Below are 27,367 nucleotides of genomic sequence, written 5' to 3' on the forward strand. Positions count from 1 at the left end.
GGGTCACTGCCTTACCGGTCCACAATGCGAGCGGACTGTAACGGTGAAATGTTACAAAAAAATATTAAGTGTTTGATTTACAAATTCCTCCTGAAATGCACAAAATGATGTTGCTGTTTCTTTGTGTGCATAAGCCACCTACCTAAACTAATTTGTTTCCATGACACGCAGAGTGATGATGTTCCACTTCAGCACTGTAGCAACATTCTAAAGTTGGGTACCAACTGCTACAGCTACACAGCTAGCATATTTTCACGACAACTCCATCGGTTGGATCTGGTGGGTCACTGCCTCACCGCTCCCCAATGCGATCGGAACGACAAAAAGTGTACAAATTCGTTCTCGATCCACAAATGTTTTAAAAACTGCTCCAAAATGTTATTTCTTTCATCAACCCTATGTTGTTGTCGTTGTTTTTGTTTTATGTGTAATCTTACTAATTTGTTTAGTTCGTGACCACAGCAGCTCTATCTGCTGCGGACTGAGTGGTTTCACGACCGCAATGAGAGCAGACTGTAATTGCGATAAGTTTAGAAATTAGTCCTTCGTCGGCAAAATTTGATGGTTTATTCCTTGGGCCATAAGTTTTTTTTTTTTTTTTTTTTTTCTTTTTATCATAATCCTAGTGAACTCATTTATTTATGTGACAAGCAAAGTGATGCTGTTCCGCTCCAATCCTGTGGGTGTTGGTAATGAACATCACAAAGCTACACACAGCTACTTTCTTTTTCTTTTGTCACCACAGCTGCTGGACCTGGCGGGTCACTGCACCACTTGACCCATATGCGAGTGGACAGTAAAGGACAAAAGTGTGGAAAAAAAAAAAATGGGTCCTCGATTTATCGCACTTGTACACCAAAATAATTTCCTCCTTAGACTGTAACAGTAAAAAGTTAAAAGAAAAAAGTCCTCTGTCGTCAAAATGTAATGGTTTCTCCCATGGACCGTGTTCTTTATGTGCGCGTAATTCTACTAAACTAATATACTCTAAGTTCCGAGACAAACAATGCTTTTCCACTCCAGTCCTGTAGGTGGTGGTAATACACACTCAAAAATGTGGCTGCCAACACACAGTAAGCATTATTTTTTTTCCCTTCACACTGGTGGGTCGCTGCCCCACTTGGCCCCAACGCAAGAAGACTGCAACACTGTTTCAAATTTCTCGATCTGGAAAGTTTTGTGGAAACTGTTTTCTAGTAGCTTTTTCAGTTCAATTGTTTTCATTAACTTAAAAGGTGACCTGGGTGCTCGTCTGTATGGAAATTTTGCACTCTTAAGCTAATTATCGTAAACGATTGTCACTGCTTTTAGTCTTTGACGTTATAGACAGGATCCAATTAATTAGGTAAATGTAAATGACTATCAGTTGAAAGCAAACATTTAAGGCCTGTTGCTTTGTAGCTTCCGTGAGGACCAGAGAGAGTTGTGTGCATTCTCAAGGAGGCAGCTGTGTCCTGGATGGCTTTTTGGAAAAGGCGCTTGGGGAGTGGGTAGTCATTGGCGGTGGGTGGGTGTCACGATTTTCCACAGCCCAACTTCTCCTTTATGCGCTTCGGCCACACCAATCGGAGGGAGCAAGCGTCCAATGAAGGATTGATGGCACTGTCCGCTTATCCCAGAAAGAGAAAGTGAGATGCTTCACGGCTCTCCAAAGCATTTTTGCCCTTTTCTTTCCCGACAACGAGTTTTAATCACATCATTGTCTGCGCCCACACACTTGGCATTACAATAGTGAAAAAAGAGCACAAAAAGAAGAACATATAGGCAAAAGACCCACCAAATTTAAATGAAATTGTTAAAAATGAGTATATTGTGATCGTCAAATAATTGTAACATATGAATTGATGATGATTTTGAAACTAATTTTGTACAAAATAGTGATTAAACTGATGCCTCGCAATATGAGTAGGTATCGCTTGAATGTTTTTTTTGCTTTGACTTGCGAGCTAAATTTTGAGCCCGAGCGCTGGATCATCCATTCATTCTCTGAACCACTTATGCTCACTAGGGCCGCGGGTTAGTTCGTTTTAATTCTGTTTAAATATGTCATTGCTGTATGTTTTTATAAAGTATAATAATATAGAGTGCAATTTTTCTCATTTAAAAAACACTGCATTTTTGTATTTGTTTTTTTTTTTACCCCCCAATTGTTGTCCTGGAGCGGATTAATGGCATTTCCATTCATTTCAATGATGAAAGATGATTTCAGATAGGATAAGTGTTTTTAGTTATGAATGTGGTCAAGGAACAAATTAAATCCGCACCACTGTAAGTCATTTTTTTAAAAATTACATTTTTGTAGGATTCTTAGAATTTTGTTGAAATTATTACTTATGTATTCATAACTGTATTTTATCAAATTTTATTTTGTGAATACATATATGAGACCAATATGTGACACTAGCCACGTTAAAATCATTGCACAAAAATAGCTAATTTGTGGCAAAATATTACATTTTGGGCATAAGGTGTGGGCATTTTTGTATTCTATATCATTAGTTTTTCATTTTTCTCTGCTAAATTCGAATGAGTGAAGCCACACCCCTTAGTTTTAAGCCTCTCAAGTCATAATTATAATAAGTAGTGCATTTCTTAAAAATGATATAAAGAAGTAGTTTCTTTAAGAGCTGATCATGTGATTCTGTGGTCTACTGTCTAGAATATATCATAACAAACAAAAAAAACCAAAATGAAGTAAACCTTTATGTCCACCGCACAACGTCCACCAGGAGTTCATTTTAACTTCAAGTGAAGCTCTTCTTTCAAGCACTCTTCAAGCTGCCGCTGGAGCGTGTCCTCTACAAAGTTCAAGTTCCAAGGGTGACATGTGAGAGCGGGATTAGGCTCTCGTGTGTGTGTGTGTGTGTCCGCACATTGAGAGGGCTCAAGAACTCTTCCAGTTGCTGTGCGATGTCTGCCGAGGGCCGCTCCCATGGACAATGCCGTCGCTTTAATTGGACGCAATGGAAGGAAGCCATAAAGACAACATCCAAACCGCCGTCATCCGTGTAATCCCCTGCGATCCCAGGAATGCCCCTCACTGGCTGCCATCAAATCACTAACCCCCCCCCCCCAAATTGGACCATTATACCTGCTGTGCCCTCCACCGTTTTTCTCTTTGATTCAGCCGTCAATGCGACTTTAAGGAGCTGACAAACTTTGCAGGCTTCTTGTGGTTGTTCAATGGGAGGTGCGAGAAAGCGCGCCTATGTGATTGTGTCGCCATCAACCGGTTGCAAAGTGTTCACAACCTTGTCACGGTGTTCACTGACCTTCCATCTTTGCAGCTTTTTAAGGCAACAATTAGGACTTGGACCTTCAAAATAACCTGTGTGCTACATTTGCATGTAATACGGCAGTGGTGTCCAACCAATTTTTTTTCCCGGGCCACATTGCAGTTATGTTTTTTGTCAGAGGGCCGTTATGACTGAAACTATAACGTGTCTAATTGCCTCATCATATTACATATACTATATATATATATTACTTATACATATAAAAAAAATGGATGGATAGTTAATTTTAAATAAGAAGGAAAATAGTCTGTTCAACTATTGTTCAATTTATGCTTGCAACGGTGTTATTAAAAGTGAAGACAAACTCGTTTCTTGGTACCTTTCCCTGCCTCACCGTTCTGCCTTTAAATCCTACCTTTTTGTGTCGAGTTTGAATATTCTCCCTGCGAGTGCGGGTTTCCACCATGGACTGGCACTTCCTCCCACATTTCAAAAGACTAAACAATAGCTCACCTGTCTTAAATGAGATGCACATGTCGCGCTTTGAATAAACTTAGTCCGTTGAGAAATGAAGATGCTATTGCACGCCATTTAGCATTTAGAGTCCCAGCATTTTTTGTGGAAAAAATTGCAGTTTTTCGGAACTGGTAAGACTTTGGGCTAAGAAGAACAACCGCGCACCTGTCTTGATTGAAATGCACGCTTGGCTTTTTGAATGAGCTTAATCAATTGAGAAACAGACGAGTATTTCGGTTAGGGGTAGGAGGATGTGATAGTGTGGAAAAATTCAGTCAAAATACACTTTTCCCAGTCGCAGAAAGAGGAATGACTCATGCCTGGGAGACAATTAGAGTCGCGCAAACATTCCCACCGCAAATCATAATCATAGTTTTGCCTTACAGGGAATGCGGAATGGGGATAAAGCGGGAGTCTCTTTGTCTTGTCTAACAGACATCCATCATCTCGGACACATTTGCCATAAATCTTCCTAGATGACACGGAATTCTCCAGACTGCTTGACGGGTGGTGCATTTATGTCCGTTTATTGCGGTGACTAAATGTCCTCTCTTGACTTTGTCGCCCGGAGGACACGAGGTAGTGAGTGCCTTTTCCCTCGTGGGAACGCCGACCACATGCTCGGGACTTTGGCACTTGTGGATTATTAGATTGGCAAGTGTTAAATGTGCAACTACTGTAGATGCAAGTTTGGTCTTTTCCAGTCATGGAAAGATGTTATACCACCCCCGCCCTCCCGCCAACTATTTGCACCAGACTGCAGACTGCAGTTCATGAACTGAAGCCTATTTGTACAATAATCCTTCCAACACACCCGCCTTTCACATCTGTGGAACAGGCCGTTATTAAACGTAATTACTAGTCTTTGGTGATAGACCAAAGTTTGCTGTTGCAACAGTGCGTGTTCCCATGCTCGCCGCCGTGGAACAAGGGTACGGGTGCGCGCCACACGAGGAGGCGGTTTGGAGGGCAAAATCAGACCTCCCACATCAGAGCCCTGCGTTAAAATTCCCGCTTGAGTTCAAAAGTTGAATCTACAAAATAGACAGTCAGTGGCATTCTTATACTGTATGGAAAATGATGGCAGGAGAACTCTCGCTTAAAGTCTTCCCAGAGAAAGGACAGGGAGAGGCGGCAGCAACAGGACATCAGACACGCGCTACGGTTGCACAGTGTACTGTTCTGAACAAGTAATGCAATATTTCAATATATATTGGACTAGACATCAAGAGTTGTCCCATGTATTGTGACCGAGGAAAATAAAAACACTAGCAAATCCAGATGTTTCTCAGTGGTTATGCACTTTTATTTCTGATGTTTTGGGGCCCGTGTTAGTTAAATAGCAGGAATCAGATCAGAATCCCTGAGACGTCTTTATTGGGAATGAGCTGTTCCAATCCCCCAGATGCTGGAGAATAAAAAGCAGTACGACACAATTTTTGTAAAAATACGTTACATTCCAAAACATGCCTGTACATAACCAAAGGCACAGTATACAATACTGTGGTCATCATCATGTACAGTACAGCATAACCCAATATGGGTCGACTCCATGCAGAGACGCTGACGTTGCTCTGGTTAAAGTTCTCACCTCACAGAACTCAGCAAGCATGATATTACTGTATGTAAATGTACAACTATCATGTTTGGGGTGTGCAAAATTACACCATTTTCTTTGCTTCCAGTCTTGTGTGGCGAGCGTCTTTCCGAGAGCAAGCGTCAGCTCATTTGAAATTCAGCTGTGCAATTTTTAAACAATTCAAAATCTAAACAATCCAAAAACTCTCCCAGTCATTATTTCCCTCCTGATTGTAATACATGCAGGGAGCATATTTCTAAGTTATATACAAATGAATTGAGGAGATTTTGCAGGTTTTTTGTTAGTTTTGACACAAATCTGAAGTCATTCCAGGACATTGTTTTAGGTTTGTTTTGTTTTTTTGTTTGTTTTTGAAGGGGTCAAAGTGCTTTGTCCTGAGAAACTTCAGATGAGGTCAGTACAGTGGATCTGGAAGTGCAAAACAATATAACAAATTGTGAAATACTAACGTTTCAGAAAACAAATTAACAAAACACGAAACACTAACATTTCAGGAAACAAATGAACAAAACACGAAACACTAACATTTCAGAAAACAAAAAGACGAAGCAAAGGCAGGTCTTGCCGAGAAAGGCCGTGGGATTTCCAAGAATGTCTATGAAATTGGCCCCTCCCTTTCCGGGTGTCCATAATTGTAATTTGGTACGTCATTTTGTAAAAGTGTTTCTGCTTTTGTTTTTGTGTTTCCTGAAATGTTTAAGTGTTTTGTTTTTGTGGTTCCTGAAATGTTAGTGTTTCACAATTTGTTAAATTGTTTTGCACTTCCAGGCCACCGTAGGGTCAGTCATAACACTGTTCACATAAAAGCACAACAAAATCTTCACATGAGAGCGTTTGTCCGGAGTCATCCAAATGCTTAGTAGACTTTCCATTTTTAAAAAGCTAACATGGGGAAAACAAATTTTTAAAAAAAAGATGGCGTAAAGCTGGCAAGAAAGTGGCATGAAAATATGAAATACATTCTATAAGAATTGCAAGATACATTTACAAGCAATATTTACAAAAAGCTTAAGTTGATTGCCTGCAAAGCTTTAATAACGAAAAAACAAAATAGCCGCCGATAGTCGCACTAGTCCCGTAAGCGGCGGGCCGCACAGCAGCCCACTTACACAAAAACGGCCACGTAGCGCTCGCTGGAAGAACCCAGCGGCGACGCGGTCTTGACACTGACCAAAAAAAAAAAAAAAAAACACTGGTCCTCGCCCGCCTTTCAGATACCGAGGCGAGACTGAGGACGAGGATGAGAGAGGAGCGGTCGCCCTAGAAGGCAACCTGGGGTGGACACCACAGGGTGTCGGGGTACAGGAGGCAGTGCACTGACTTGAACCTGCCGGAGGGAGGGACGGGAAAACGGGGTTAGATGTCAAACAAGGACTTCAAAATGATGTTATCACATATACCGTATGACTGCAAGCGCTGTCGCCCTTACAAATATAATACATTTTGATTAACGCTGTTGGATATTTGATTTGTTTATTAGTGGGGTAGTTAGGAGGGGTTGACCATCCCGTATTGATTCGTATCTGGATAATGATGCTGATACAGAAATTTATATTCAAACATGCTTTCGTCATGTCATGTAATGTGCCATTATAATTTTGAATTTAAAAGGTTTAATGAGTGCCACAGTAAAGGCTTAGTGCCTGGGAAAAACCTACCCGAGTCTGCTACCTTTTGTAGTGAGGTGTGTGTGGATAATAAATATTAGGTTACCAAATACGGTTTCTTGCCCTAAAGGCCTACAATGGTACAGTCAGATCCATTATATACACTGATTTGACGTCACAAAGCATCCCCCCTGCCCTAGAATAATATATATATATATTTTTTTTTTTAAAAGATACAATCCCGTTGTCTTTGTAAAAGCAGAACGGTCGCTGTCGGATGTCGCATTCAAGATCAGGTGCAGGTGTACGTAATGTTTTGGTCTCTCACCTGGATGGATCCTCCTCTACAGTGAAAGCTCCTTTCAAGTTGATGATATTGCTCTTGTTTTCAAACATCCCATAGCTGAGAGTGATCTGAGGAAAAGAATGGAGGGCGACCATTTGAACATAATGGATTATAACTAGGTGTGCACCAACACCACACTTTTTACAGTACTTAGATTTGAGTATTCACCGATAAGTACCCATACTGTAATGTCATTACATCTTATCAAAATGTGTTTAATTTTAAACAAATACCATAAAAAAAAAACCACAAACTTGTCTTGAAGATGTCATGCATAAGTTTCACTCAAATATAACAACGCTGTGTGTTAACTCCAGATTAAAGTGAGTAACGTGGTTGACATGGCTCCTACACAGATGTGTTAGGCCGGTGGAGTGGGATTGCTGCGTAGTGTCAGTGTATTTTTTCGAGTACTGAACAGATGTATGGTGTTGGCACCGGTTGGTATCCCCAAATACACTGTAACTTAAAACACGTTTTTTTACTGTTTGGTCTAGTCCTCACCTGTTTGTGGATCTCAGATCTGGACACTTGCTGCAGGTTCTCCAAGTGCGAGTGGAACAGGTTGCTGCGGATGAGAGAGACGCCCAGCACAGACTCGATGATGTAGCCCACGGTGCAGTCGTCAGGCAGGCGGATCTTCTCCGCCGTGTTCATGAAATGGCCGCCGCTGGAGTGACACCACACGAAGGTAAGAATGCTTTTTTTAAAAAAAAAAAAAAAAAAAGGCGCTTTTGCTGGCGACGTAGAAGTGCAACGAGGATTAAATAAAATCCACCAAGATTCGAACTCTAAACCTCAGAACTGTGAGGTAGACAGGCTAACCACTAGTTCACCATGCTGCCGTTGTAAATATAGACAGTATTCATCTTACCTGGCCCACGGGCTCATCTTGAGTGCCAGACCACGACTCACACAGAAGCCTGCCCCTCCAGTGGCAAACCAGAAGTTGACTGGTTTCTGTAAAGAGATGACAGAGAAATGTCTTGTTATTCCATAGCGTGGGATTAAAAACTCGACAATTTTAAAAAGGAGTCGTCGACGCACCATCTTATTGTCGCCCAGCCTCTCGGTGGCCTCTATGGGCCGGTCCAGGCTGGGTTTCCCGATGTACACGTCCTGGGTGTGCTGGTACTGCGAGAGCTGCTTGAGCAGAGCGCGAACGTTCACGTAGTTGTCGTCGTCCACGTGACAGAACCACCTGAGTGTCAAATGCATCGTGAGACCCCTGACTGAGCATGTGCGTGCGTCTCTCTGTGTCAGACACTCACTTCTTGCCCAACTCGATGAACTTGTCGTACTCCACGGCCATCTTGCATGACAGGGCCTGTCGGCTGTGAGCGGCCGAACAGTTCGTGTTGATGGCGTGACTCCCTGCGGCCACACATGTACAAAAGAGTTATGTCACGAGGCCACCTTTTTTCCCCCCCCTTGTGTACCACAATGCGTATCTTTGTGGGGAGGTAAGAAAAAAAAAAATACTCACAGAATAACTCACCGATTTTCCTTTTGAGCTCCTCGTCCTCGCCGTCTGTGAAGATGTACGTCTGCGGACAAACAAAGGGAATTTTGTTAGCGTTAGAGTCAATGATTCGACAAATTCAAAGGCCACAACATTAGGTACATTTGCACAGTATAATGTGACCAATTTAAAAAAATTGCTATTTAAAAGAAACTATGCTCTGTTTTGATTCATGCTAATTTAACAATGTTTGTTATTGTGGTTGTAGTTCTCACCTCCGCTTACTAAAAGATACATTTAGTTAACTAGCCAGTTAAATGTAGCCCCAGCTAGTTAAGATAGCCAAGTTAACCCTGGTGAATTTCCCCTGAAGGGATTATAATTTGTATAATTAATAAAATAAAAATTAACCTCAGATATCAAGCAACAGCTAGCTGGATAGAGATAACTTTTTTTTTAAGAAAATAAATTAAGTTAACTAGCTAGAATAACAAGATATATAGGTAGTTAGCTCCATTTATTTCTGCTACCACTAGCAACAGCTAGTGGGATAGATGGACACCTGTTGTTGTTGTTATTGTTGTTTTAAAGAAAATATATGACGTTAACTAGCCAGGCTAACACGTTACAAAGCTAGACCTCAGCGAGCATTATCAAAAGCTAGCGTGATTGTTTACATAATGTTTTGAACAACAAACTTTATGAAGTCACCTACCTAGTAAAAAGTTTTATTTCGCTAACAAGATGCATAGCTAGATAGCGAAATGTATGTCAGCTTCCTGTAATTACATCAAATAAATTAACTATTGTCTATTAGCTAGATAGCATTAGCATTTGCTCATAGGTAGATCAATATCCATGTGGGTCTTTTGTAATCTTTTATATCTTTGTAAACGTGATGCAGCTCTAGAGGTACGTGTGTACCTAATGTTAGGTGAAGTCCGGTACTCTCCACCCCCCATAATAGCTCTTGCTTCGTTTACTTTATGAAAAGCGCAGCGATTACCATCATTCACCGGTGCTTTTATGCCAGAGGAAAACACATTGCAGCGTTAAACAGCCTCCTGCTCCCATAAAGGCCTTTTGTGCAACTTTTCACTCTCTCTATGGCAACCGCACACCCGCCCCCGAAGCATCCCAGACGACGGAATACTAAAGGGGGGAGGCAGACCATCCGACCCCCCCCCCCCACCACCAATCCATCCATCCATCCCCATTCACACCCATTCATGCAGCCCCCAAACACAAGCCAAGTGTTAGCTCATATGTGACTGACGTGACTGCGGACGTCAAAGAACTGTTGTATGGCGGCAGGTGCCGGCTAACAGTCGAGCTGTTTACCCTTCAGGTGAGCCGGCACCTGCCGAGCAGCACGCCACCTTTGTCTGGCGCCACGTGCCTGTACACGCCTTTTTCAGGGTGTGTGAGTTGTACATTGTGGCGGAGGGGAGTGGAACGTTTTGCTGGAGAGCCGGGAAAAGTTGGGCTTGCTACGTTTTGTGACATTTGTGCACATTTCCTTCATGTGCACAGTTCTTGAAAATTAAATGCAAACATATTGTACTAAAAAGCTAAATACAACTGAACTGTACTTGGGAAATGATTCTATTGTGTACCACAAATGGTACTCCTAGCACCAACCACACTGTGACACTAAACCATCATTAAAATACTTGGAAATTCCAATGTTCAACCGTAAAACTAGACTTTTAGGTGTTCTTATTTGGTGACTTGAATTCAAAATTATATTCAATGATTCAGCTTTTGATTTAAAAGAAATTAACTCAGCATGTCTGCCTCCCAATTCTGAGGTTCCGGGTCCAATTCTCAGTGTAGTTTGAATGTTCTCCACATGCTGGGCCTCACCTCTTTCTGCACGCTTCATCCCCGCACAATGACTGACGTCTGGCGCCGTTTGTGCGGCAAACTCACTCAGCGCGCCTCCATGAGACTTTATTTGTTCAGTCACACAGGGCAGACTGCAGGATGACGGCGCCGCGAAGGGCGAGCTAATGGCAGGTGGCGGGCCCGGGAAGCAGGGGGGGTTGGGATCCGAGTGTTGATTAGTAAATCAAAAACTATGCGTCCATTCACTCCCTGACTACGTCACCCCCTCCTCTGCTGTGAAGAGAACAATGCTGTGAGTTTTCATGCTGGGTAAAATTCTCTCCTGGGTAAATCCTCAACATGTTTGCCAGCATTTGCATACAGCTGCAGGAGTTAACCCCGCACAGCACCCCCCCCGGCCCACTGTCTTTGTTTCCAAACTGACACGGAGACGCGCAGTTACTTTCACTACATGCAAATCAAGTGTGTGTGCAGCAGAGATAAGAGAGGGGAGGGAGGAGGGGGGTGTATTTGAAACCACAGGAAGGCTCGGCATGGCCCCTGTCTGAGCTGGACGCGCGTGGTGCCTGCATGGCTGCCTCCAGCTCCACAGGAAGGAAATGCACCAGCGGGCACCCTTCCCTCTATTCACCACCACCCTCTCCCATGTAGCCCTGACCCGATTGTAAAACCTTACACAAGTGTTCTTTGAAAGAAAAAAGAAAAACAATAATCACACTCTCCCTTTTATTGAAGTCCACCCATTTCCACTTTAAGCACCCATTGTTAGATCGCTGCCTTATTATTATTGTACATTGTTATAATGTTCTCTTATCAGACAGGGTACCATATTTAGCAACCACAATTGGGTGATGATAAATCTTTTTTTTTTAAAGACAATGTTCAATATTTTGTAGTAATAATGTTTAAAAATCACAAAAATTTATATTGCACTATATAATGAAATTGAAACAAATGATAAAAATGTGCACTATGTACTTCAGGTTGGAAACATTTATTTAAAAATATTAATATTTTTCGAAAAATATATAATTTTAAAAAAAAATAAAAATACTTTAAAGATTTTAAAAGAAATATTTTTTGAGATTTAAAATTTTTGAAAAAAAAATTCTGATAAAGTTTGTTTTAAAATAAGAAAAATACTTTAATACTTTTCAATAAAACAAACCTTTCAAATATTTTAAAATAAAAATGATATTTAAAATGAAGAGTTTAAAAGAAAAAACAGGGTGACAGAAAAGGTTTGAGGCCCCAAATTGAATTGTCGCATTATGGGATTAATTATAATATTGATGAACACATTTGGGCCAATAAAAGCTAATGAGGGCTTGTTGCACGTGATTCTAACCAGATGCACTTTGCCCTGTCTCAAAGATTAGAAGAACAGGTGCTATTGTGTCAAATGGAAAATAATCTACATGCAAGTAAAAGGTGAAGACGTCCCACTCTGGGAGTAAAAACAGAAATAAATACCCGCAAGCATTAGAGAGGCACAGATGCCATCGCGACGCCACAGATGTTCATCAGCTGAGCGTGAGAATGAGCGGCGGCCATATGTACGCGGTGGGAACCGGGAGCATCATATGGCCGCCATTAGGGGGGACATCCTTTGTTCTGTGTCTCCTGACCACCTGGCGCCCTCCCCGCTGGAAACTCCCTCTCGCATTGTGGCCTCGCTCCGTCCCTTATTGTCGCCGCAGCCATTCGCCAGCTGTCTTCCAGGACATGTTTGACTCTTGTCACTAGAGAAGATTCTGCTCTTGCAGTCATTACCAGCAATTAGGCCACTTACCCAAAATACTGTATGCACAAATGCTGCTGATGCCTCATTTGAGCATCTAAACTAAAGACCAGACCTAAATTCAAATGGAAATCTGTGGGATTATCCAAAGGGGGGCAGTAAGCGCTTACACTAGAAAGACTGAGCAAATCCAGTGCAACGTCCCAAAAGGTATTACCAAGGAGCCAAAAACGAAAACAATATAGGCAAGCATCTGGCTTCTCAGTACAATATGACCAATACAACTAAATAGCCACTAAATACGGTAATTCATTTAACTAGCAGATGCTACCGTACATAGCATGGCTAGTGACTTGCATGAAAATAACACTGCACCTATCAAATATTTTTAGAAATTGACTATTCTACTTACTATCCTATCAATTAGTCATATAATCATATTTTATAAAAATGATATTGCTTTATTAAACCACAAAATGTGCATCTGAAGTGCAGGTATGATTGCTGTCCACTCGGGGTCGCAATATCCTACTACGATATCTGTGACTTTTGAGTGTGTGTGGCTTCAAAAGGTGTGACCTGGTGTGGTGAGTGACGTGGGAGTCAGCGAATTAAAGTGTACAGTTGACTGTTGTGAGCTCAGGTTAGAAGCTGTCTGGTAACCAGCTAACAGTTAGCCAGTCTGCATACTGTCGAGTGCCCGGGCATCAGTTTTAGCAGCTCGTGTATTTTATATATTTTTTTTTCCCAAATTCGAATTTTGGCGGCCCAGTCGGGCATATTATAAGACCAATGTGACGCGCCTGTCTGCAGGATGAAATCACTTTAACCGGCCACATTTTCACACACTCGCCTACAAGATTCAGCCCCTTTTGTCCCACGGGCATCCACTTGAAGACGAAGCCCCCCGTCCCTCCGTTAAAGCTTGACCCAGACTCAGGCTCTCTCGCTTTCCCATGGAAAGGGAGAGGGTAGTCGAGGTTCTGGGAAAGCTTTTCTTCCGTGCACACCCCCCCCGCCACTCCGTCCCCAAAAAAGACCGGCTTTGTTCCTGTAAGGACTGCGAAAGTGGGGGGACCGGGCGCTCGGAGAGTCTGCGCTTGCCGCGGAAGCATCCATTGCCCCCGGCGGGGGTATTCACAAGGGGACGCTCCGAAAAGAGAGGATGCACAATAGGGTGGCGGTGGGGGGGGGGGGGGGGGTGCATTGAGGGAGTCCCCTTACTTGAAAGTTCTTCGGTCGTTCTCAGGCACATCACTTAGAGGAGGATAAAAAGTGACAATGCAGGGGTGGGAGGCTTGAGAGCCTATTTCATTGTCACCTCTGGGGGGGGGGGGTGATTAAAAAAAAATGTAAGCAGCCACCTTTCATGGTGTAGCTCAATACTTGCCAACACTGTGCCAGTGTAATTTCACTGTATGCATCATGCTGCTGCCTTTCATGCAGACAGCTTCGCTTCCCGACCAGTGCCCAGCTACGATATGCTAAACTCAGATTAAAAAAAGAAAAAGAAAGGAGTGGGTTGCATCTGGAAGGACATTCGATGTAACAACTGTGCCAAACAAATCATGCAAGTGACTCACTGTGGCAACCCTGATGGGACAAGCCGAACGTTTCAGCAACAACAAATGACGTATTGTTGTTTGTCAGTCTATGCAAGTGACAGGCAGAACAATTTAATGCTCCTCAACTAGGTGGCAGAAGGTACAAATAACCTGTAAAGCCAATTGTTACCATTCATACAGCAGGAGAATAGATTTGTGTTCAACAGGCCCAGAGGTGAGACGAGATCAATTTACTTTTTGTTTGTTTGTTTTTTGTGCGTGAGCTGTAAAATGTGTCTTTCTTAATTATATAAAGGTTTGTGAACATTCCCAAATTTGCAGAAAATCATTCCCGAAATTAGATACATTATCATAAAAGTTCATGTTTACCTGTTGCATGCTCCTGGAGATCCAAGTGTCCAAGAGCAGATTGAGTCTGGGCTGGTGGAACTTCTTGGTGGTCTTCACCGCGATGAACAGGTCATCGGGTCCGATGTCCTCGGCCGGGGACGTCGCGAGGTCGCCGGCGGAGCCAGAGGAGCGTGCGGCGGGCTTCTCCGCCTCCCTGCGCCCGCGGCTCAGCTTGCCGAAGTACGCCGAGAATCCCTTGTGACCGGCGCCCTCCACCGCCGGCGCCTCATCCTCATCCCCGGGGAGCGAGCGAGTCTCCTCCCGGCCGGTGCTCTCCGCGGCCACACGAGCTCCGTGATGCCGCACGGCGACCACCAACATGAGCAGGCAGAGAGCCGCCGCGGTGCCCGCGGAGACGGCCGTCTTCTTCGCGTTGTTCTTCAACATGACTGAACTGAAAAACTACGAGGAAAGCAGCGAATTTCCAACGCAAAGTCCATACGGGAACTTCTTTCGCCCTCAAAAGAAGAAAGTGCGCAAAGACCCCACGCGGTGCATTGCAAACGAGCGACTGGCTGCGAGGTCACGACAGCGAATTTATAGGATATCAACTATGGCCACGCCCCATGGGAGGTCCTTGAAGGTAGCGTGGCTTTCCGCCGTCGATGTCCACAGGTCCTTGAACGCAGCACGTTCACGCTCAAGTGGAAGCGTTAATTATAGCACGATCTCAAACTATTGGGGCCCAGGAACCCTGGTGGCAAAGGTTCTCACACTCTGTACTTAAGTAGAGGAGTCAAGATGTTTGTTTGTCAAAAACACAACAGTAGCACTGAGAAATGGCATTTTTTGCTAGTCTCCCTCCACTTATACAAAAGTAAAAGATTTTTTTTTTTAATTATACCATTGCTGTACTTAAGTTAAAGCCAAAAAGTACAGAATCTAAAATGCACTTCAGCACAAAAGTAAAAATGAAAAAAACAAAACAAAACAACAACAGCTAGCAAGCATTCACTCAACAGAAAATGCTGACCATCGAAAATATACATCTTGTGTGTGTGTGTGTGTGTGTGTATTTGTTTTTTTCAGATTACACAAATTACATTTTGGGGAATTTTATAAATTGTCATCTTCGATGGTTCCAACATGCATGTTTTTGGAAAGGGCAGAAGCTGTCGTACCTGGGGGGGAAAAAACCCTCATCAGCACTGAGAGAACATGCAAACTCTGCACAGGAAGACCATAACCGTGAGATTCAAAACCAGTATCTCAGAACTGCGAGGCTTACATGCTAACCACTCGTCCACCATCCCTGACAGTTTTACTGTGTAATCTAAATCCCAAATCAGGCTTGTTGTTTTTGTGTTTTCCGTTCCATTTAGGCTCATTTGACCGTGAGCTGCGTCCGGGCTGTCGAAATGGCCTCTATTGTTCTTCGCTGACCACGGGAGGAACCGGGAGCAGTCGGCCATTCCTGCACACTTGTTATCATTCAAATGGTGGCTTTCACCAGCGAGCGTCGTCGGGTGCCAGGATGCTAACCAAAGGCCCGTTCGCAGCGACGGGCAGCCGCTCGGCGCCTCGGCAACGTCACAGCGACGCTACGTGATGAAGGTCACTTTTGGAATTACATCTTTTCCGTTGCAGGTGTTGGATGGCGGGACATGCGGGACATAACTTAGAAATGGTCTTTGTGCTCCTGACAAGCTCTTTTGTCCTCGTTTGTGCATGCGAAGGCGTCCAAAAGGGACCACAAGAAAACAAGCGGAGGGGGTCGTCTGTGTGGCCTTCATTTTCCTCGCATCCAAAGGCCTCTTTGTGTGGCGTTCACGGGCCCGTCGTCCCACCTCGCGGGCTCGTTTGGACTTTTTTTGCACCCGGTCGCTCGTTAAAGCAAACAGTCGTCACGGCTTCCTCCGTCGTGATGGAAAAACAAAACTGCAACTTGTCTCACAAGAAACCGTCACTGGGGGGGTGGGGTGTCTTTGGAGGGGCTCCGTCGGATGTTTAAATTGAAGCCCTGCTATTTCTAGTTCTTGTTTTCACAGAGCTGATTGCATCTGATGTACATTGACAAGGCAAATAATCACTGCAGCCTCTCTGCTCTGTGATCATCTCAACGCTTTTGGAATGGCGATATTGTTTCTTAGACCCTTTAATACACGTACAAGCTATTGAAAGCCAAAAGTCTCCAAATAAAGCCCTGTTTTCGCATACTTTATTATACAGCGGTGCCTTTTGAGTTTCATTTGTACTGTGACCACGCTCCGTAACTCAAAACACTTGTATCTCAAATCATCTTTTACCATTGGATGAAAAGCTCCCATTCATCTTAATGATTATTCTTCTGAGCCGTCTGCTCACAACCAGCAAATATCAGGTCATTGCACCGGACTATTGCGATATTAGCCATTCGAACTGAGGACTCTGCATCTTTTTGCACAATTGTTGTTTGTTGTTGTTTTTTGTCAATGTCTTTATGTCTCCAAAGTGTTCTGTAAATTGACTGTCTGTTGTACTAGAGCGGCTCCAACTACCGGAGACAAATTCCTTGTGTGTTTTGGACATACTTGGCAAATAAAGATGATTCTGATTCTGATTCTGATTCTGAACCAGCAAATATCTGTATTCACGTAAGTGTTTAAAGTCGGTGATTTGGGGCGAGAGCTTGGGTACACCCTGGACGATTTAGAGCAAGGGTGTCGGACTAATTCTCGTCACGGGACACATGGTTATATTATCGCTTCCTTCAGAGGTCTGATCATATCAATGTACAATCACAAATCACAATCAAAAGCGTGAATTTTAAAAGAGCTCTCTGGCCAGAATGAAGAAAGAAAGAGATATTTTTAGCAGGAAACATTTGCTTCAGGCGGCCACATAAAATGATGTGGCGGTCTGCATCAGGCCCCTGAATGGAGACTTGAACCCAGAACTTCAGAACTGTACGGCACACATGTTAACCAATAACCACTATCCCATGCATGGTGTTCCTGTCTTTGGAATGAGTTGTTTTCCTATTCATACTCATTGTGGTCAGGTGAGCATGTATTAAGGGAGACTCCCTTGGGTGTCAGGATTAGCAGCCTCTGGGATTTGTGGGGTATCAATTATTCACCTATACTGTCAGGAGGTGCATGATGGGAATTTTGCCTCTGATGTCGGGGGGTGCGAGCCCCCCCCCACCCCCTCCACTTGACGACTGGGTCACAATATTCCCCTATGATGCCACTGTATATCCCACAGAGCTCAATGACAGATGGCGCCACCATTTCAAGGTCATCCATCTGCGATATATAGCGCATCTGTTGCTATTTAGCGCCATGACCAACTCGCAAGGATGAATTGCACGCTGCTTCAATTTCACAGTCTACCAGATTTCCACTGGCTATTTTTTTGGTTTTTGTTTATTTATTTATTTTTTTTGAAATGACTCCGGCAGATCTGAGTTCATGTTTTGGGAAAGGTCCGTGTTGTTTAGCGAGCGCGTGCACGGCGGGGGGGCAATGGTGATATACGGCAACATGAGAGGCCAGACAAAAAGAGGGAGCCGCGGCAATGAAAAGCAGATGTGCCTGCAGGGCCACTTCAATTACTTTATTACCACACGAAAACAGTGAGGAGCAATCATGTAAACGCCGCTTAATGGCACAGGGCACACTGCTTAATCTGTTCAACATGCAAGCCTTATTGTGTACTGGAAACTAAACTTTCCTTTGAGGTTCTGTCATTTGCCTGCTTCAACGCTCATGTTACGATGGACGTCAAATTGAAAAGTTACTTGTAGTTTTTCAACGTGAGGTGTGTAGTAAAATATAGTCAACATTTCCAATGGAAATGCTTCATTAAAGAAGATTGACCAAAAGTAGGGCGGACTTTGGGAAGGAAGAGGTTAATAAAACTTTGGGAAAGGAGAGTGCTGGTGGTGGTATGCATGGTGAGCAGAGAGCGAAGATCGTTGGGGTCTTGCCAGTGAGTGTTTTATAGACAAACATGAACCAGTAAATTTGTCTGCGTGAATGAAAATGTTTTTTTATCAAAATATTTTGAGAATGTAATTTTTATTCTACGACATGTGGTTCAATATCGTAACTCAAATTTGAGAAAAGGCTTTAATTATGCTACAGTCAGTGCAAACTACAAGCACAGTAATAAACATATTGTTAAATAAATACCTCTCTGACAGTGTATGTACTGTAGCTCATGGTGTGCAGGTGTAATGACTATTTTCCTACCGAGCATTCCCACCTTCTTCCCATACAGTCCAACCTGCTCCGTTCAGGGAATCCCCCGTACTTGCGTCACCAAGATGAATTCCCGCCGCTGGCTTTGGATCAGCTCCCGACGAAGCTCCGGCTGAGCAGCGGTTTAGCCCATGTGGTAAGTCCAGCTGGGCTGATCCTCTCATATTAAATGGATTAGCCAAAGCCATTGTTCGAATGGCATACAGAATATGGATTTAGAATGTTATGTATGTTTTTTTTTTTTTTTTAAGTGTAACTGCAAAAGCTGATGATGAATGCTTTAATTGTCCCCGGGGTAATTGTACAGACCAGCCTTGTCTAATGCAAGTTTTGACCAACTTTCTGCCACCAAATTGTCACTATGCTGGGCGTTTTTCCAAAGTCACACCCTCGCCGCGCCGGAATTCCCAATTTGGCCCAAAATGGCAAACACGCGCAGCACGAAAATTAGAATCTGCAGGCATCTCCACCTTGCCGCAGATGCGCTGTCTATAAAAATAAAGCCCTGACTCTGTGTGTTATAGTAAGACACAACAGAGTGCTGGCATTTGGTCACATGACCAAGCAGAGCTCTACAGTTAATTCCTGAACATCGAGCGTCGCCCTCCCACGATGGAGGCCACACTCACTCGTGGACTCTTTTCCCACAACCTCCAGGCACCTCGGAGGAAGTCGCCCAAGCGTGACGGCGCTCTTTGATTGAAAGGCTGAATGTCTGAGGTTGTCCCGGAGAGTGCGGCATTAGCAAAAGCACATGCTCTCCTTTCAGGCCAGAACAATGGCGGCCATTGTGAGCGGCCCCGCGAGTGTCTGTTTGGATTTATACGAGGGATCTCGGCGGCGGCGTGTAGACACTAACCAGGGTGGGGCGTGCGTGAGCTCGAGGATAGCGGCGAGCACACGGCCGGGACATTTACGAGATAAGAGGAGGGTCAGGACAGGACAGTATGTTGCTTGGATAACAAAAAGGGGGAAATATATGATGAGGTGCAGCTTTATCTCAGGTTTAATTGATGTAACAGCCTCTATTTGCTTCCGTGCAGATGTCATAATCAGGGCTTAAATGGATGATAACCCCGGATCCTCGGATTTATGCACATAATAGCATTATAGTCCATATAGATATTGTGGAATCCCACATTTTCCACATTCCCAGTGTGATACTGTTAGACGGCATGCCTGCTTTGCCTTTTGTACGCCATTCTATCTGTCGGTCAAATAGCCCCCAACCTAACCCTCTAACCCTAACCATAAGTTATAAGTGTGTTTTAATGAATTTAAATGTTCTTAAAGTGTGTGTGAGGGGTAAAAATTTTTTTTTAAGTTTATGGTCACTAAATAGATATTATATATATTATATTCTCCACAGTAAACGGGTAGAATGCATCGAAAAAATGTGACTATTCATGTATCACCGAGTCAAATATGTAATAAAATGGCGAATAAGAAAGTAGTACTATATGGTATTTTTACGGATTGTGAAGTAGCGACAAAGCTTTTTTTTTGCGTTTTTTCAGAATCAAATAATCTATAAACGATTTATTTTTAAGGGCAATGTTGCAAGATGAGTTTGAAATCGCGAACTTTCTTCAGATGATAGTTTGTTAACATAGTTAGGGGTGCCCATTATTTGCAGGTTTTTTGCTGTTTGTGTCAGGGCTTGGTCCTTAATCTCAGCAAATAACGAGGGTTCACTGTGGATGTGCAGTGGGGAGGGTGAGGTGACATGTTGCCTCGAGGCCGCTCTATAAGCAGCAGTGAGACATCTTTAAATAGGGCATTGTTTTGTCTTTTGTCTTTCCATCCCGGTGTTGTCCTCCGTTCCTACTGCTGTTGCGCCCCGAGTGCCGCGGTAAACATCCTCCCACCCACTGACCCACCACTCCAGCGGATGAAACTCTGGCCTGCCTGCTCCGAATCCCAAATGGCAAACGACTCTCAAATGATCTTTATATGGGTGGGTAAACGTTTGTGCTCAAAGGCCGTGTTTGATTTAAAAACAGAAAGAAGAGCCAGGTCATTCACAGATTTGAAGATGTAAATATTTGTTAAAATATGTCAAATACTTTATTTTTTAAATGAAATACTTTCTTCTCATGTTTTTATTTTATTATTTATGATTAATTATAATTAATAACCAATTGTTTAATAAAATAAATAGAAGGATCAAATGTATATTTAAAATGTTTATTTGTATTATTACAAATAAATATACTAACCAAATATTTAATGAGATAAATGAACAAAAAGTATACATGAATTTGGATTGACCAATACGGTGTAAAAATGGGTAAATTCTTGCTAATGTAAATACTTGGTGGGCCAGATTTTAGAACAGAGCGCGCTCTATGTGGCCTGCGGGTCTCTCTTTGCCCACCTTCTATATCTGCTAAGAAAACTATATACAAAAAAAAAATTCTGTATTTAGAAATTTTAGAAATCTAATTATTATGTCCAAATAGGAGAGCTGTACAGGCATTGGTGTCAAGGAAGTTTGGTGACGTGACACATCTTGAGTGAGAGACAAGCTTTGTATGTCGTGGGGGAGCTAAGTTTAACCTGGGTTGTTAAGTGGATGTTACGGAGAGTCTTTGCCACATGTGCATGTACACTCGCACTTGTTGCATCCGTCAGCAATTTATTTTTAAGGGTAATGTAAAATGAGTTTGAAACGATATCAAAGTGTTTTGGGATCATAGCTGGTAGCACAGATATAATAAGTATCACACAAAAAAGCTGAAGGAACAGAGCGAGGAACATACTACAGATAATTCTGTCCTTGTGCATCACGAGACATCGTAAAGAATCAGCACCCTCACAGGTGGGAAACGTGCTGAAGCCGATTAGGCTGCGACTGAGGTTGTTTAAACCTTTCAAACGGATGTTTAGGGTTCATGAAGAAAGAGGTGTGCTGGACTGATGGCTTCCCCCATTCTTCCCATTATCCCCCTCGCCCTTCCCCATTGGAATGAAGAGCTATCTATCAGGGGGCCCCCCTTAGTGCTCCTTTCTGGGCTCAATGAAAGCATCTCTATGAGCAGACGTGCCTCACACGGAGACAACAGATGTGTTAAACGCGCCCCCCCAATCCCAACCTGACCGCCACAGCACAAGCAGCGAGACAAGCAACAGAAAGAGCTGAAGTTGCGTGACGCTAATGGTAAGAAAGCTTGATGTTACTAAACATAAAGCAGATGCTAATGCTAGCTGAGGCAAATTCTTGCTTGTTTGCTAAACAAATAAATAACACTGACGAGTTAACTACATACATATATAATATCTATCTATATACTGGCTTGCTAATAGCCTATGCTAGGTCACCATCTGGCCAGTCTAAAACAACTTACTAACTCACTCACTCGTTAACTATATATATGTTTCTTTCAAAAATCATTACTCTCTATAGCGTAACACTAGCAGATATGTTTAGCTATCAAGCTATCTATTTTGTTACTAAATATCATCCCTCAGTATTTCTGCTGTCTAGCTAGTTGATGCTAATGCTACTTGAGGTAGATTCAGCTTGCTGTGGAGCTTGCTAGTGTACCAAATGGCTCGAACTAGTTAACAACATACAGTATATTTACTTTTCAAGAATATACATCAATTACCAATATATCATCCATCATTATTAGCTACCTACCTACGTAGCTAGCCGATGGTAATGCTGGCTGACGTGAATTCCGCTGGCTATTTATCTAGCTAGTGAAACAAGTATTTTGAACTACTAAAAAACATCTATTTTCTTTTAAAAGTGATCCTTATTTTCTTTTACCAACGATCTAGTGTCACTCTCTACCAATCTATCGATCTAGCGACGTACCGCCATAACTAGCCGATGCTAAAGATAGCTAAAGAATAAAAGGTGGCCACCCTGACACGTCTCCCCCAACATGTGTCGGGAGTAGCCATCTGAAATCCCCCTCATCTATCCCACATGATTTAATTTGTTGCCCACAAACCCCACTCCTTTTTTTCTTTTTCTTTTTTTTTTTTTATGGACTATTGATATTTAGACAACTTTCTAGCTGGGAAATAAGAGCATTTTCTATATACTTTGCTATATATTCTTTGTTTCACAATGAAGGATAGAGGTGAAATGCAACTTCTGCTCCCCTGAAGGAGGAGCAGCAAAGGTCCTTTGCCTTGATCCCTGGAGCACAAACAATTCATTGGGGCTTGGCGTGAATAGCCCTGAGGCAAAGCCATCTGCCACAAAAAAAAAAGAGAGAGGGAGGCCCAGAAAAAGAGAGAACGTCCCATTGTGGATGAGCTATTTGAGAATGCCATTGCAGATTGATGAAGGCCCAGTTGATTCCTTCAGAATGGACACAGCAGGGGAACTCCCACTCATTGCGCTGATTGCGCATGACCACAAGACAAGCTGGGAAAAGGCTGGTATAAAACCTTGCACGACATTAAGAAAAAAATAACAAATAAAGCATCCCGACAGTAAAGGCTTTGTTTGACTTTGGGGGAGGGGGGAACATGAGTAAAAATCATATAAAACATACATTTAAAAAAACAGTTCAGGGTGTACCCCGCCTCCTGCCCGATGATAGCTGGGATAGGCTCCAGCACTCCCGCGACCCATGTGAGGATGAGCGGCTCAGAAAATGGATGGATGGATGGATGGATGGTTTTATAGGATGTCTATTCAGTTTTTTTATTATGTTTTAATATTGTTTTTCCTTTAAATGTGAGTACAGTAAATCTACAGTCAAAAGTGAAAGTGTAGTAAACTACTGTATTTTTATGTCCATAATACACAAAATATATACAGTATAGCCCTATTACTGTCTGTATAAGTTATATAATACTGGCAGTTGTGTCGCTGCAAGAAGCACCTTTCCAGAACGTGGCATTATAAAAAGAAGTCACGTCTACTAATTCATCAACATTTTTGTACTACTTTATACTATATTTAGTGAATAAGCCTGTACAATGTTAAGAAAGAGTTAATGAAAGTTAAAATTACAAGCTAAGTCTTTAACGCTGACCTCTGACTCACTCAGCAGGTGTTTTCTGGATGCCTACAAAGCTCTTCATCTGTCCTTCGGAGGGCTTGAGAGGGGGGAGGGGGTGTCAGACAGGGCAGATGTTGCGTGCAAAATATCCCTGGGGGGGAAAGTGTGCCGCCACCGTGGGAAGGGGTCAGGGCAAAAGGGAACGTCTCTGACAACACACAGAGCTGGTTGCCACAGCGACAGGCGGCATCACCAAGCCGCCCGCTGAGCCATGCTAAGAGATTGTTCAGTCACGTGAATCGTCTCCTATGGCCGTGATGACGTTTTCATTGTTTTGGTGAACTTTTATTGTACAGAGCATTTTGACCCCAGAACAAGGATCTTTTGGAGGACCATTGGGCTACCCTGCGGTACTTTTGAGAGGTCCAGGAACATTTTGGGTGCGGTCGGCAGCTCATGCATACAGTAACAAAAGTAACAAAATAATTTTTTGGGGTTAAGTTTTTCGTCAAAAGAAGCACTGTATTTTAAAATTATATCAAGAGAATGTAAAGACAAACAAATGGTTTTATAAAGTATAATGTAGCCATGTCACACACACACTGTACTACTTTCCAGTCAAAGTGGAGTGTTAGCATCCGCTCCATGCTCCTTGCAAGTGTTTTCATTTTGCATTTGCGTTCGACTGTTTGTCCTGTTCAATATAGGACAGAAATTCACTGGTGGCGGCACGGTGTTGACTGGTTAGCACATCTGCCTCACAGTTCTGAGGACCGGGGTTCAAATCCCGGCCCCGCCTGTGTGGAGTTTGCATGTTCTCCCCGTGTCTGTGTGGGTTTTCTACGGGTACTCTGCTTTGCTCCCACATCCCAACAACATGCACGGTAGGTTAATTGAAGACCCTAAATTGTCCATAGGTATGAATGTGTGTGCGAATGCTTGTTTGTTTATATGTGCCCTGCGATTGGCTGGCAACCAGTTCAGGGTGTAGCCTGCCTCCTGCCCGCAGATAGCTGGGATAGGCTCCAGCATACCCGTGACCCTAGTGAGGATAAGCGGTGTAGACAATGGATGGATGAATTTCACTGATGCAGCAGTCTAACTGAAGCTCGTTAGTAACTAACATTTTGGCTCGCAACACGAAGCGAAAAATCAACCAAGTGATGACTCGTAACTTGGAAAAACTCATATGTCAAGTTACCACTGTGCAGTGCCATAATTAATTGGTGGGATACTTTGTGGTTGTTTATGGCTGTGCAGGGGACAGACAGTGAATATCAGAAGTCTACACACCCCTGTTCAAATGCCATATTTTTGTGAAATCAAAAAATGAGACCAAGCAAATCATTTCAAAACATTTTCCACTATTAATGTAGCCTATAACCTATACAACTCAATTCATCATTTTGAGAGAGGAAGTAAAAATAAAAACCTGAGATAATGTGGTTGCACCAGTGTACACACCCTCATATAAGAGGGATGTGGGTGTGTTCAGAATAAATTACATTCAAATTAATATGAAATGGAAGTCAGCCTGCCACCATTTCAAGTGTCCCCCCCCCCCCCCCCCCAAATAACTTTCTAATGTTCTAGTAGGCTTTTTTTAAATTTTGCTTTAGTGTAATTCTTGATCCTTGGGGTATTTTAACAAAAGCATGTCACAGACATGTTATGACACTTGAGAAGTGTTTAACATTAGGTTAAAATAATTAGCAAAATTTTTCCCCCTGTAAAGATTTTTTTTTTAATCATATCACCAGGAATTAGACTGTGTTTTTACTGCATTCATCTACTCAGAAGACAATCACATTATGACATTTATCCAGGATGGCCTGGGGACACTTGTTTACAGAGATTCCAAACACAATAGCTCCCAGTCTTCTTTTGTTGTGGAAACTCCATTGTCCATTCCGCTGAGGGTTCTTGGATCAACCACAACGAACCGTTGCGACAATGCTTGCAGGTCAGAGGCTCACCTCTTGGCCTGTGATGGATGCTTTGTATAACATTAGACGGGTCGGAACCCTGGGTCAAGATGTAAGGGCTTTTGTTGGAGTGGCAGAACGTGGAAAACCTCTTGAACTTCAGTCGGGTAGAGATTAGAGATGCATCTTGAGGACGATCATTTCTCCGCTGAGCTATTGTGGGGTAAGATGAAGGACAAGCACACAGAGCATGAATAAACACATTCCACATGCAGTCGATGGGGAACATTCCTTGTAAACCTTCTGGGAATAACCACATATTTGGACCGAATAGAAGCAATGCATTCAACAATATAGACTGTTAGAATTGTTATAATTTATAAATGGTAATACACTTCTTGTGTCTCTTTAGTACAGGTGAACCTAATGTTGTGTCCAATGTGTGCAAAAGTCACGTTGGAGACAAATGACCAAAGGAGCTGCTGAGACTACTGTTGCCTACAAGAAAAAAAATTAGAATGGCGGTACGCTCATGGGCCAATACAAACATGGAAGCCTCATCAGTGCGTGAGCAGAAAACAAAACAGGTAGGCCTACATATCAAAATAACATAAGCAGGAAAAAGGTTCACCATCCTCCCTGACTCCTCTTTGTCTCCGCAGTATTGACGGAAAAGCTCCCGACTTCCCGGGTCACTGTCTCTGACCCGGCCTGGACATCTCCAGGAAGCCTCCTTGACAGTCTGTGAGGATGAGAGTCAGGTTGGCGGGTGGCGGGTGGTCTTGATCATGAGAACGCGGGTGATTATTCCCATCCAGTCCCAGGGAGTTCAACTCAGCTGCTCCCTTTCATAGACACGTATTGAATAGATCAGATGCAAGCGCGCTTTCGCTATTGCCTGCCAAAGTTCGCCTCGCCTGTAGTGGAAATAGCATCACTAAGCTACACTCCCAGGCCACATTATTAGGTACACCTACACAATCCAATGAGATGATATAAAAAAAACACCAGCACATTTACGTTATTAGTAACTTTATACATTTTAATATGAACAGTAATATTGTTTTTATGACATAGTGATGCCTTGAGATACTAGTTTAATTTGATCCGTGACCAGGCTCGTCTCAGACTCAAAACACTCAAATCATCTTTCCCCATCGAAATGCATAGAAATGTTATTAATCCGTTCCAGACACAATTTTTAATCAGGAAAATACCGATCTATAACATTGTACAATTGTACATTGTAATTTCATCTGTGGCGTGTAGCACCACCACTCCCACTCGCCACTTTGGCGGGTTGTATTGCAATCAGGAAAAATGTACATCAGCGTCATCAGCTTGTTGAGGTGTACCTAATAAAGTAACCGCTGATTACAAATTGTTGGTGGTTCTTCATGCCACGCATTGAAATGCACAGTATCGTTAAAGCTATTCTTGCACAAGCTTTGTACCGGTCAGCATCTCCTAAAGGGGACAAAAAAGAAGAGTCCTTGGACTTGATCCAAGGTCAAGCTCTTTTCAGTGTGTTGGCGTCGACTGGAATAATACGAAGACAAACAGTGACGATGAAGTGAGCCAGGCAACTTTGACCTCCAGCTGCACTGCTTCCTCTCTGGCCTCCCTGGGTGGGACTCGCCGCGGGCTGCGAAAACTCTCAAGTATCTGCTGTTCCCGCCCCCCCCCCCCCCCCACGCTCCCCTCTCCAATCACATCTTCAATTAGAGCCTTAAGAGCCATATTTTTCCCCAAGCTATACGGTCACTGAGAGTACAGATGCTGGAGGCCGGCAGGGTTGTGGCCACTGGGCTCCGGCCACAGGAGATATGAATCTGCTGCCGTCGAGTACGCAAATCAAAAATAAACTGGAGAACAAACCGAATTAGTGCGGATGGCTAATGTGAGACGATTGATCCTCGATAATAATGTTGGTTTGTAAAACAATCCTGGAACTGTGAGATTATGTGCGAGTCCAGCCAA

The 27,367-nt window shown here is 43.1% G+C and overlaps 1 protein-coding gene and 1 long non-coding RNA gene across 3 annotated transcripts; one reads left to right on the forward strand and one right to left on the reverse strand.

The window, feature by feature from the left end:
• Positions 1–5,036: 5,036 nt before the first annotated feature.
• On the reverse strand, positions 5,037–14,832 carry lfng (LFNG O-fucosylpeptide 3-beta-N-acetylglucosaminyltransferase). 2 transcript variants are annotated; one of them, XM_061749843.1, is made up of 8 exons: positions 14,291–14,832; positions 8,804–8,852; positions 8,577–8,679; positions 8,353–8,506; positions 8,180–8,265; positions 7,810–7,975; positions 7,288–7,373; positions 5,037–6,679 (listed from the first exon to the last, which is right to left on the reverse strand). In XM_061749843.1, exons 1-8 carry the CDS (start codon positions 14,696–14,698, stop codon positions 6,613–6,615), a joined length of 1,119 nt encoding a protein of 372 aa, XP_061605827.1. In that variant the 5' UTR covers positions 14,699–14,832; the 3' UTR covers positions 5,037–6,612. The 2 variants fall into 2 exon arrangements, with proteins under 2 accessions (XP_061605827.1, XP_061605826.1); XM_061749842.1 differs by having other exon boundaries at positions 8,792–8,852.
• A 6,732-nt stretch (positions 14,833–21,564) lies between these two features.
• Positions 21,565–26,959, forward strand: LOC133466431 (uncharacterized). Its single transcript, XR_009784935.1, has 3 exons — positions 21,565–21,655; positions 25,800–25,974; positions 26,050–26,959. It is a non-coding gene; the product is annotated as an uncharacterized LOC133466431 (long non-coding RNA).
• The last annotated feature ends 408 nt before the right edge of the window (positions 26,960–27,367 follow it).

Source organism: Phyllopteryx taeniolatus, chromosome 16, assembly GCF_024500385.1.
Source record: "Phyllopteryx taeniolatus isolate TA_2022b chromosome 16, UOR_Ptae_1.2, whole genome shotgun sequence".
In the NCBI taxonomy this organism is placed as follows: Eukaryota; Metazoa; Chordata; class Actinopteri; order Syngnathiformes; family Syngnathidae; genus Phyllopteryx; species Phyllopteryx taeniolatus.